This window comes from Rana temporaria, chromosome 4, assembly GCF_905171775.1.
Source record: "Rana temporaria chromosome 4, aRanTem1.1, whole genome shotgun sequence".
NCBI lineage: Eukaryota > Metazoa > Chordata > Amphibia > Anura > Ranidae > Rana > Rana temporaria.
Window position 1 is genome coordinate 358,647,572 of NC_053492.1, and position 13,124 is coordinate 358,660,695.

Here is a 13,124-nt window from a genome sequence, read left to right on the forward strand (position 1 = left end):
TTTTATCTGGAAGCTTTACCTTTTTGATTCATAGCACTCAATGCCTCTTTCTGTACTATACTGATATTAAAAATGACAAAAATTAGGATTGTAGAGTATTGAAAGGATGAGAGCACCACAAATCATGCATAAGTCCAGTAAAAAATGTTTTGTCATGATACAGATAAAACAAAAAGCTAAAGTATTTCAAGTGTTCAAAACTCCCTCTTTATCAGAACTGAGAAATAAGAAATAGTATAATTTGAGTATCTAAGATTGCAAGGTTCTAGTTACGCCTCTGATTGGCAGGGAGTACAGGAAGTTATCAGCTCACAAGTTTTCTGAAAAGATTGGCATGTATTTTTGCACTTATTGAACATATTTAACTACCGTATTTATCGGTGTATACCGCGCACTATTTTGCCCTGAAAATCAGGGCAAAATCGTGGGTGCGCGGTATACGCCGATACCCGCTTTCCCGCCACGAGTTTGAATACTGTGCCGGCTTATACCGAGTGCAGTGCACTCGTGTATCTTCGGGCAGTCTCGGCGCCTCTCGCGCTGACGTCCTGAGCGTACAGGACGTCAGCGCGAGAGTTGCCGAGCCTGCCCGACAATACACGAGTGTACTGCGCTCGGTATATGTCGGCGCAGTATTCAAACTCGGCGCGGGAAACGAGCGGGGAGGACACGAGGTCGCCGCAGAAGGACGCCAGACCCGACGAAGAGGACACCCGAAGCCGCAGACGGACGCCGGACCCGACGAAGAGGACACCCAAAGCCGCAGAAGGACGCGGACCCGACGAAGAGGACACCCGAAGCCGCAGACGGACGCCGGACCCGACGAAGAGGACACCCAAAGCCGCAGAAGGACGCGGACCCGACGAAGAGGACACCCGAAGCCGCAGACGGACGCCGGACCCGACGAGGCTGCCGCGCAAGACACCAAAACTGTAAGTACAAAACATCTTTTTTCCACAGGAATTCGGGCAACTTTAGGGGTGCGCGCTATACGCGGAAGCGCGCTATTCCCCGATAAATACGGTACTTCAGCCCCAGAAGTTTTTACCCCCTTAACCACTTAAGACACGGACCATTATGCAGGTTACGAACCTTGCCCTTTTTTGCGATTCTGCACTGCGTCGCTTTAACTGACAATTGCAAGGTCATGTGATGTGGCTCCCAAACAAATAGAGCTTTCTTTTGGTGGTATTTGATCACCTCTGCGGTTTTTATTTTTTGCGCTATAAACAAAAATAAAGTGACAATTTTGAAAAAAATTCAATATTTTTTACTTTTTGCTATAATAAATATCCCCAAAAAATATATATCATGTGTGGGCCCCATCGGTTTGTTTTCCATCGGTGAAAAAAAATAGAACATGTTTTAAATTTTTCCTATGGATAAAAAAACGATAGAAAAAACGATCGTCTGTGTGGAAGTCCATCAGTCAAAAATCCATGCATGCTCAGAATCAAGTCAACGCATGCTCGGGAGCATTGAACTTCATTTTTTTCAGCACGCTGTAGTGTTTTACGTCACCGCATTTTGGCACGGTCGGATTTTTGACTGATGGTGTGTAGGCAAGACTGATGAAAGTCAGCTTCATCGGATATCCGACAAAAAAATCCATCGGATTAGATTCCATCATATATCCGATTGTGTGTATGAGACTTTTCTGTGCTAATGACACTGGCAGGGAAGGAGTTAACATCAGAAGCGATCAAGGGGATAAGTGTGTCCCTAGGGGGTGCTTGCTAACTGTGTGGGGGATGGTCTGACTGGCTGAAGACAGAGATCCATGTTCCTGCTTAGCAGGAACACACAAGCTCTATCTTCTTTCCTGTCAGAACGGCGATCTGCCTTGTTTACAAGGGCAGATCGCCATTCTGCCTCTCTGGGCAACAATCACGGGTGGCTGGCAGACATCGGGTCCACTGAACCCACTGATTGGCTTTCCCTCTGTCCAATCAGTGCATGCCCCCAGTTTCTATTGCACAAAATGACGTACAGGTGCGTCTTTTCGCACAATGAGCCGACCTGCCGCAGTACATCTGCAGTAGGTGGTCAGGAAGTAGTTAATAAAACACTTTCATTAGTAAATTTAACCAAGTAAAAGGAACATATCGGAGAAGCTTAGAATTGAGATTTAAATAACCGTCAAATATATGTAAGGCAGCCATCAATTGAACTAAAAATAACATGAACGCATGATTAGGGTCCCTTTGACACTGATCAGATTCTGGTCAGTATTTCAGTAAAAAAAAAAGCAGAAGAAAAATGCATAAAAAATACAACCTTTAAATTTTATGGAACTGCGTGCTAGGGTCCTTTCACACTGTTTCGATTCTGATAATTTTTTTCAGTTAAAAGTGTGAAAGCAGCTAAAAACATAACTGAAATTAATCTGTGCGAAAGGGCTCTAAAAGATAGTAATCAGTCATTACAAAATTTTAAGTGGTTGTAAAGGCTGTTTTTTTTTCCTTAAAATAACAAACATGTTATACTTACCTGCTCTGTTCACTGTTATTGGACAGAGCGGCCCCAAACCTCCTGTTCTGGAGTCCCCCACCAGCACGCCATGCTCCTCACCTCTTCTGTGTCTGCCCCATAGCAAGCCTCTTACTATGGTGCAGAAGTATTGGCTCGCTCCCAAGCCCGGCTGTGTGTGTCCATAGACACACAGCTAGGCTCGCCCCACCCACTGCTCCCTTCTCATATGATTTGACTAACAGCGAAGCTTGTGAGAGAAGGAAGAGGGGAGAGAAGAACTGAAGCCGGGCTCAGTGCTGGATTCATGCAGGACTCGGGTAAGTGTTTAAGGGGGGTGGGTGGGGGGTTGCTGCTATTGTAAGGTTTTCTTACCTTAATGCAAAGAATGCATTTACAACCACTTTAACGCTTACTGAGCAGTTAGCTTAAGAACTCTTGGCTGCTATAGAAAACCTTGGTCTTAAATAAAGTCTGATAGAACCCTTTACATATATATGCAATGTCATTGATATCCTGCGTAAAGAAAGTCTGTGCCCAGCACTTTTAGACATGGGAGTGATGTTGATTGCTCAAACTGCTGACTTCTCCCCACATACTGACATTTTTATAACGAATATCTCTTATAACAGCAAGCAAAAGCCAGGTTTTGTCAAATGGAACAAAGAAAGGGAGGAATGGCTCAGGTGGAAGCCAAAGAAACAGCAAGCCTTCATCAAGACCTGGCAGTACAGCTGCAACACAACGTATAGAAGAGAATGAAAGCAATGAAGAGAAAACACCCACCCCACAGCCGGTGAGAATTGATGGCGCTGTTTATTCTGTTGATTTTGACCACTTCATTCTGAATTAATTAAACCATGGTAGTAATAATCACAGCAGTGGAAGGCAAGGAAAAACGATTTGGGAGCACCAGAAATGAATAGAAGCCTGGCATATTTCTTAAGACTACTCTCTATCTAATACTTTAACTGCAGAAAATAAGTTGATATTGCAGAGAAAATCATTTTTATTTCCTGTATAAATATTTTGTAGACACTCAATTTTTGCAGAGGAAAAAACGTAGTCAACTGTCAATGTGCATAAATCTAATAAAATGCTAATGATTTTTACAAGAAACGGTTGCTAGCCCCATATCCAAACCCCAGCCTGGAGGACAAAGGCATCCCTTTTTTGTCCCTGTCCTAATCAGAGACTGAATATTTGACCACGCAACCCCAGTTATAACTATGGCAAATTATGGATACCTGTGACAGACCCAATCAGGACAGGGGCTTTTGGAGAAAACTAGGGGCAAGCCTCCTTCCCTCTCATTATGACCCATGGAGAGAGCAGATCATTCTCCAATGATAGACAACAATGTAATGGACGCTGAGAGCGTGGTTAGGATTACTTCTCTGAATAAGGACAATAAAGCTTCCCTTCTGGACTAGATGGAAAGAGGTAATATTAATCTTGTACAGGGTAATGGTCAGAGTAAATATGGTGGTGCTCCTGCAGACTGGGTTGGAGAAGCACCTCCACTTGAGACTGAAATATTGATATACAATATCCCTTAAGAAATCTATTAGGGTAAATAAATTCCACCTTTTCAGACTGCTGGAATATTATAAGCGTTTTTCTCATAGACTATTGCCCGGATATTCTGAGGTGGGGTGGGGTTTATGTGTTTATTGTTAAGTAGGTCAGTGTTTCTCAACTCCAGTCCTCAAGTCGCCCCAACAGGTCATGTTTTTAGACTTTCCATTATTTTGCACATGTGATTTAATCAGTTTCACTGCCTTAGTAATTACCACAGCCATTTCATCTGAGGAAAATCCTGAAAACATGACCTGTTGGGGTGCCTTGAGGACTGGAGTTGAGAAACACTGAAGTAGGTCTTTCCCATTGTTCTATTGTTTCTTTCTGTCTGATCATCTCTTTGAGATGAGATTAATCTGGTTTAACTTGTTACCAAATTATTGTGGGATATTATGGGGCAGATCCTCAAAGGCATTACGCCGGCGTATCTGAGCTTCAATAAGCAGTCATTCTTTTGGAGTTTACTTCAACACCTTGTCTGTGTATGATGATTGGGGTAAAAGGCTGGTACATCTTGGTCTGCTCAGAACAGTTTGGAGGGCAGGAGGCACTGTTTGATGGAAGGAAGGACCCAAGCGGGGTCCAAAAGTATGGATACATTTTAAGAAACTATATTAAATTATGGAATGTTAAAGGGAAATTGGTAAAAATAAGCTCAGTTATTGCATTATTTTTGCAACCTAACAACTTTTTAAATGACCTCTGGACATTATGTGTAAACTTTTTTCTTTTGGTAATGAAACACTATGAAATTATTTGTATGCCTGTTATTGATTGCAATTACACTATTAAAGAAACTGGGCTGTTATGGTAATGGCTTATAATACTGAATAGGAACCTTGAAATGGATTGACATAATATAAATCAGTTTTCTGATTTCAGTTGATAGGAATAAGCCTTTTTTTCTGTAATGGCCATGATCTTATTAAATGTGATTTAATGCACAGTGCAATGGAAGTTATCCCTGCTAGTTTAACAACATCATCCATTTGGACAGATTATAAAGATTATAAAAATATAAGACTGGGTCCAATTATACTAGAGGAGCAATCAAGTGTTAACTGTTTTACTTGAATAGCCACATCTAAAGCATTAAAGTGATTGGGACCCAGCACAGTCAATTACTGCATAAAGGGGCAAGCAATGTATGGGTTTAAATAGTTTAGATTGCAGACAACTGTAAAAACTAAAACTATTCTGTGTGGCATGGAGAATTAATTATATTGTACATTATGCTTTGTCTCTAGGCTGTAATTGTTGCAAATACTTTGTAGTGAGCTCTGTAAAGAACTTTAAGTTACTCTGTTGCTATTTTTTAAAGCAGCCTGTAAAACAAGAGTAATTAAACTTGACAGTCCTACCACAAGTGACACCATCACATCACACGATCATTTTTCGGCATGTAAAAAACAACGTTTTTCAGCCTCTAGAAAAAACGTCATCATTAAAACGACGTTTCCCACACACGATCATTAAAAAAAAATGCTCTAGCAAAGTGCGGTGACGTACAACACGTACGACGGCACTATAAAGGGGAAGTTCCATTCGGATGACACCTCCCTTTGGGCTGCTTTAGCTGGTTTTGACGTCACTTCCGCCCAGCAAAGCTATGAGGACGGGTGGGGGCCATCTTGCCCTCAATCGAGTCCTCACACACTAGCCAGCAGCATCCGATCTCCTTCGCCGCTACTGACGGCTCAAGTAAGCGGCGGAGGGTGCGGAAGAGCGGCGAGAGGGGGGCCACCGATAACGGCGAATCCGCCGCGGAGACCGCCGTTATCGTTTACACGGCCGCCCACTGAAAAGATGGATACCTCGGTTGTGGCAGCAGCTGCTACCGTTACCGAGATATCCATCTTTAAAAACAGGACGTACATATACAGTGGGCGGTCGGGAAGTGGATAATTGGCAGGATAAAGCCTTCAATGTTTATATAAATATAGGGCCAGATTCACGAATATTTGCGGCCGTGTAACGTAGCCCGTTTACGTTACACCGCCGCAAGTTTTCAGTGTAAGTGCCTGATCCACAAAGCACTTACCTGTAAACTTGCGGCGGTGTATCGTAAACACGTCCGGCGCAACCCCGCCCAATTCAAATGGGGCGTGTACCATTTAAATGAGGCGCGCTCCCGCGCCGGACGTACTGCGCATGCTCAGTTTCTAAATTCCCGCCGTGCTTTGCGCGATGTGACGTAATTTTTTTCGAACTGCGACGTGCGTAGTGTCCATTCGTATTCCCGGATGTCTTACGCCAAAACAAAAATAATTTGAAATTCGACCCGGGAACGACGGCCATACTTTAACATGGCTCGACTAAAATTAAGCCATGTTAAAGGAGGCCTAACTTTGCGACTGGAAAAAATTACTAGCGACGACGTAACGACTGGAAAAACCTTCGTAGATCGCCGTAACTGCTAATTTGCATACCCGACGCTGGAATACGACGCAAACTCCCCCCAGCGGCGGCCGAAGTATTGCATCCTAAGATCCGACGGTGTAAGTCTATTACACCTGTCGGATCTCAGGGCTATCTATGTGGAACTGATTCTATGAATCAGCCGTATCTCGTCGTATCTCCTTTGTGAATCTGGCCCATAGTGCCTTGCGAAAGTATTCGGCCCCCTTGAACTTTGCAACCTTTTGCCACATTTCAGGCTTCAAACATAAAGATATAAAACTGTATATTTTTTTTTGAAGAGTCAACAACAAGTGGGACACTATTGGATATTTCAAACTTTTTAAAAAAATAAAAAAACTGAAAAATTGGGCGTGCAAAATTATTCAGCCCCCTTAAGTTAATACTTTGTAGCGCCACCTTTTGCTGCGATTACAGCTGTAAGTCGCTTGGGGTATGTCTCTATCAGTTTTGCACATCGAGAGAATGACATTTTTGCCCATTCCTCCTTGCAAAACAGCTCGAGCTCAGTGAGGTTGGATGGAGAGCGTTTGTGAACAGCAGTTTTCAGTTCTTTCCACAGATTCTCGATTGGATTCAGGTCTGGACTTTGACTTGGCCATTCTAACACCTGGATATGTTTATTTGTGAACCATTCCATTGTAGATTGTGCTTTATGTTTTGGATCATTGTCTTGTTGGAAGACAAATCTCTGTCCCAGTCTCGGGTCTTTTGCAGACTCCATCAGGTTTTCTTCCAGAATGGTCCTGTATTTGGCTCCATCCATCTTCCCATCAATTTTAACCATCTTCCCTGTCCCTGCTGAAGAAAAGCAGGCCCAAACCATGATGCTGCCACCACCATGTTTGACAGTGGGGATGGTGAGTTCAGGGTGATGAGCTGTGTTGCTTTTACGCCAAACATAACGTTTTGCATTGTTGCCAAAAAGTTTGATTTTGGTTTCATCTGACCAGAGCACCTTCTTCCACATGTTTGGTGTGTCTCCCAGGTGGCTTGTGGCAAACTTAAAACGACACTTTTTATGGATATCTTTAAGAAATGGCTTTCTTCCTGCCACTCTTCCATAAAGGCCAGATTTGTGCAGTATACGACTTTTTACAGAGTCTCCCACCTCAGCTGTAGATCTCTGCAGTTCATCCAGAGTGATCATGGGCCTCTTGGCTGCATCTCTGATCAGTCTTCTCCTTGTATGAGCTGAAAGTTTAGAGGGACGGCCAGGTCTTCGTAGATTTGCAGTGGTCTGATACTCCTTCCATTTCAATATTATCGCTTGCACAGTGCTCCTTGGGATGTTTAAAGCTTGGGAAATCTTTTTGTATCCAAATCCGGCTTTAAATTTCTCCACAACAGTATCTCGGACCTGCCTGGTGTGTTCCTTGTTCTTCATGATGCTCCCTGTGCTTTAAACGGACCTCTGAGACTATCACAGTGCAGGTGCATTTTTACGGAGACTTGATTACACACAGGTGGATTCTATTTATCATCATTAGTCATTTAGGTCAACATTGGATCATTCAGAGATCCTCACTGAACTTCTGGAGAGAGTTTGCTGCACTGAAAGTAAAGGGGACCCGTATCCAAAGCACGCTACCCGGCCGGTCAGGAAAGGAGTGGGGACGAGCGGGCGCCCCCCCCTCCTTAGCCGTACCAGGCTGCATGCCCTCAACATGGGGGGTCAGGTGCTCTGGGGCAGGGGGGCGCACTGCGGGGTCCCCCCACCCCAGAGCACCCTGTCCCCATGTTGATAAGGACAGGGCCCCTTCCCAACAACCCTGGCCGTTGGTTGTCGGGGTATGCGGGCGGGAGGCTTATCAGAATCTAGGAGGCCCCTTTAATAAGGGCGTGTAAAGAAACCTGCGCTGGGATATCTGAGGTTAAGAGGCTGCTGCCTTCCTGAAAAACTGTCCCCTTTAATAAGGGGGCCCCCAGATACCAGCCCCCCACCCTAAGTGAATGAGTATGGGGTACATCGTACCCCTACCCATTCACCTGCAAGCAAAGTGTAAACACAAATAAACAACACAGGGTATTAAAATATTTTATTAGTCTGCTCCGGGGCCCCCCTCTCTTCTTTAGCTCTTTCACGAGGGGGGCTTGCTTTTTTGTTGTCTTCGGGTGGGGGCCGCTCTTCTTCCCGCCATCTGGTTCTCTTCCGCCGCCGGGGGGGTCACTTTTATAAAAGCGCCCCCCCGGTGGGCTTTCTCCGACGTCTTCGGCGGGGGGTGGTGTGCTTCTGTCGGCTTCTGTCTTCTTTCTTGCTTCTTCTTCTGTCACTTTCTGCTGTCTTCATTTTCTTCTTTCCTTTAGGTGTTGACACGTCGCTTCCTCCCGCTGCAATGCCGGGTGCGGTGGCTCGCACTGACTTATATAGGCCACCTACGACGTCACAGTCCCATCATGCTTCGGTACCTACCCACGTGATACCTACCCACGTGGGTAGGTACCGGAGCATGATGGGACTGTGAGGCCTATATAAGTCGGATGCAAGCCGCGCACCTGTCATTGCAGCGAGAAGAGCCGTCGGGTCAACAGCGGAAGAAGGGAGAAAAAGGGAAGTGAAGAAGAAGACGTCACAGAAGAGCGTGCTGGCCACCTGCTAGTAACTGAGATTCACACGAAGATAGCGGGCGGCCAGCGCTGAAGGAGAAGGCACCGGACATCGGGAGAAGAACCGGGGTGCGCCGAGTCAACAGCGGAGAGCGGCGACGATAGAAGAAGACCCCCGGAAAGCGAAGAAGACCCCCGGAGAGCAGAAGACCCCCCAGAGAGCGAAAGAAGAAGCCCCCCCTGCTAAAAGAGCTAAAGAAGACAGGGGGGCCTCCGGAGCAGACTAATAAATTATTTTAAAAACCCTGTGTCGTGTTTTTATTAACTTTAACACTTTGCCTCCAGGTGAATGGGTAGGGGTACGATGTACCCCATATCCATTCACTTAGGATGGGGGGCCGGTATCTGGGGGCCACCTTATTTGAGGGGGCTCCCAGATTCCCATAAGCCCCCCGCCCGCAGACCCCGACAACCAACGGCCAGGGTTGTCGGGAAGAGGCCCTGTCCTTATCAACATGGGGACAGGGTGCTCTGGGGTGGGGGGCCGCAGTGCGCCCCCCTGCCCCAGAGCACCCAACCCCCCCATGTTGAGGGCGTGCGGCCTGGTACGGCTCAAGAGAGGGGGGGGCGCTCGCTCGTCCCCACTCCTTTCCTGACCGGCCGGGTAGCGTGCTTTGAATACGGGTCTGGTATGGACTGTAGGGAGACCCCTTACGTCGGTTTTTCGGCGTAGGGGGGTCTCCTTACATCCCATACCAGACCTAAGGGCCTGGTATGCTCCTGGGGGGGGAACCCATGCCGTTTTTTTATTTAAAAGTTGGCGTGGAGTTCCCCCCCTCAGAATGCATACCAAACGCTGGCTAGAATTGGCGGGAATCCAAGTCGGATCGTAGGTGGTCAATCTCGCCGAGAAAGGGAGCGAGATTGACACAATATCGCGGTCACCCACTGTATTTTAATCTCACAAATTTGAAAATATATTTTTTGTCAAATAAAATAACTAAAGAGGGAGCTGCGGTGGCTCAACGCGATTGGAACTGCGCTGACAAGCCATTCACCTCTGCAGCTAGGGGTTCGGATCCCGGTCTCAGCTACATGTGAATTGAGTTTGGTGGTCTCAGCCCGGCTCCCGGTGGGTGTGCTATGCAAGGTAAGCCTGCGCTTAGTACGCCCACCCCCCTCCCACAAAAACCACCACACTTACACACACTCGAAATTGGGTTAACATGCACGCGGTCTCTAAAAAGAGAGGCAAAGGACTAACGGGGCTGGTTGAGCAGGCTAGATCCTCTCACTCCCTTATAGGGAGTCCCTCTGCCCCGTTGGGCTTCAAAGCGGAGCAGGTAGGGCGGGCTGTGTGGGAGGACCCCCTCACACACCCACCATTGCCACCCGGGGCATAGAGAAAGGTGGCAGATTGCCTCTGGGGGAGGCCTGCCTACTCCCAACTCCTGCAGTCTGGCTCCTCTCTCGAGTACATGCACAAAATACACTTTAAAAAAAAAAGAAAAAAAAAAGGGTCACTAAAGGAATATTTTTTTTTAGCTAAATAGCTTCCTTTACCTTACTGCAGTCCTGGTTTCATGTCCTCATTGTTCGTTTTTGCTCTGATGTTGCTGTAATTCTGCTCTGTTCTGGACACTTCCTGGTTGTCTGTTTCCTTTGGACCACAGTACTGGGAGCTTCTAGTTTCATTTTCAAACCCTCATTTCTCTATGGCTCTATACGGCACAGAGGCAGGATAACTTGCAAAAACGAAACTGAAACTAAAGGTACATTATATGATTGTTTTTTATCAATTTTTAATCGTTTTTAAAAGGAATCAGTTAACTATTATGTCTCTATACCCTGTAAACAGTAATTTGAGCAAAAAAATGTCTTTCCTTTACAACTCCTTTAAGAGTTTGAGTTACCTTTGATTCCTTCTATTTCTGCAGGCACACAAGTACATTATACAAGCTACCGTATTATATAAAAGTTGGATCCTTACAGAGAGCCAGGCTGCCTTTGTTCAATCCATTAAAGAAATGGAAAAACAGGAAATCAAAGGTAAAGGTTTTTTTTTTTTTTTTGTGATTTCAGTAAAAAAATAAACTGTCAAAATTTTTGATAGCTGCTCTGGCTGAAATTGTATTCAACTTGTCAACACACTGAAGCTTTTGAAAAAAAGTTTAACATAGTTACATAAGTTGAGCTCCTTAACGGCCAAGTTCAAATAATGTCTGATATAGATAGAAAATATGAGGGAGGAGTTTTTCAATTTTCTTCTTAATCTAGATTGACTTTTCTACAACCATAGTGCCCATTAAAGGGTCTGAATTTGGCCAGTCCCTGCTGAACGGCTTTAAAATAACATTAATTCAGGCATGTCAACTATAAAACAGTAGGCTGAACTGAGAGGAATAAACCTTGAAGTTCCATTCTAATGGCGCCACCCTTTGAGCTGCTTTTGCTGATTTTGTGTTACCGCGTGTTATTAAAAGTTTGGTGAGAGACGATTCGCGCTTTTCAGTCTTCATGCTTTTCAGTCTGTTACAGCTTGACGAATGTGCTATCTCCATTACGAACGCTAGTTTTACCAGAACGAGCGCTCCCGTCTCATAACTTTATTCTGAGCATGCACGTTTTTCCCCCTCGTTAAAGCCTACACACAATCGTTTTTCACAATGTGGTATAATAGGAATGCACAGGCTTCTAACACACCTGCAATGACCAATGATATGCAAGAAACCAAAGACGTGTGTCACCAGCAATAGGACTAATAAAATATTATAACAATTATTTTACAAACTGCCTTTTTATTTTACAACAGACCTTTTATTTTGCAACAGAGTTTCTTTAAGCCCCCACTTAGAAAAATATGCAATGTTACATGGCATAACTTAGCTTCTTTTAAAAATGCTAGTTCCCTGGCAGCTTTTGGTTTCAATTGTTGACCTTTTGGCTTCAATTGTTGACCTTGAAGCTCTTGACGTAATTTCACGACGTGAACAACTAAGAGAAAAAATAGAGCAGGTTCTAAATTTTTGTTTGTTTTTGTGTGTACGCAGCTTTAGACTATAGCAAGACTTATGTAGTACTTTTATAGCACCCAGCATGGGCATGTCATATTCCACAAAACGACACTGTGTATTCCTGCATGACTGAAACTATCTAGCACCCCTAGCGGCTATAACCCCTCACACTTGTCCAGTTGCACTTAGTGTCCTACGAGGATTGGATGTTCCCTTCTTCTCTATTTTCACTTGAAATGGAACATTTTCTACTATCAACAGCTCCTGGTAGATTTATGTTGGATATTGAAAACCCTGAAGGTCTCTCCTGCTATTGGGTATAGAGTTTCCCAGTTGATTTGGCATACTGGTGTTCTCTCTGTGACAGTCCTGTGTTCAGCAGTGACATCCTATCTGTGTTACAGTTGGCACAGGATTCCACTATTCAAGGCAAGCCAGATATCTGTGGATTCATTGCTGAGTGACGGAACCAGAGCTGTGGCAGTTCACCAGTTCACCCGCCATTTTCCATACATGTGCTGAGGATTCTCCATGATCGTGGGACACTGTTGGGGAACAGTGCCTTCATTATTTAAAATCCAAACTGGCTAGGCATTGTTTAAGAGTGTGGGAAACCCCTCCGTTGTGTATTTTTCTCGGTGGCCGGGCACTGTTTTTGCCTAATTCCCAGTTGATTTGGCATACTGGTGTTCTCTCTGTGACAGTCCTGTGTTCAGCAGTGACATCCTATCTGTGTTACAGTTGGCACAGGATTCCACTATTCAAGGCAAGCCAGATATCTGTGGATTCATTGCTGAGTGACGGAACCAGAGCTGTGGCAGTTCACCAGTTCACCCGCCATTTTCCATACATGTGCTGAGGATTCTCCATGATCGTGGGACACTGTTGGGGAACAGTGCCTTCATTATTTAAAATCCAAACTGGCTAGGCATTGTTTAAGAGTGTGGGAAACCCCTCCGTTGTGTATTTTTCTCGGTGGCCGGGCACTGTTTTTGCCTAAATCATGGTTTTAAACTACATGCTTCAATTTGTGGAACTTCTTTCGCTTTTCAGTTTTAGGTGGAGCACATATATTCGTCACTGATATAGATTTAT

The 13,124-nt window shown here is 44.9% G+C and overlaps 1 protein-coding gene across 1 annotated transcript in view; it reads left to right on the forward strand.

The window, feature by feature from the left end:
- Window positions 1–13,124, forward strand: part of ADGB (androglobin) — a 422,664-nt gene that overhangs the window by 315,841 nt on the left and 93,699 nt on the right. The window contains exons 28-29 of the mRNA XM_040350874.1: window positions 3,102–3,265; window positions 10,953–11,064. Coding sequence (XP_040206808.1) covers window positions 3,102–3,265; window positions 10,953–11,064 — 276 coding nt within the window. The remainder of the gene's footprint in view (window positions 1–3,101; window positions 3,266–10,952; window positions 11,065–13,124) is intronic.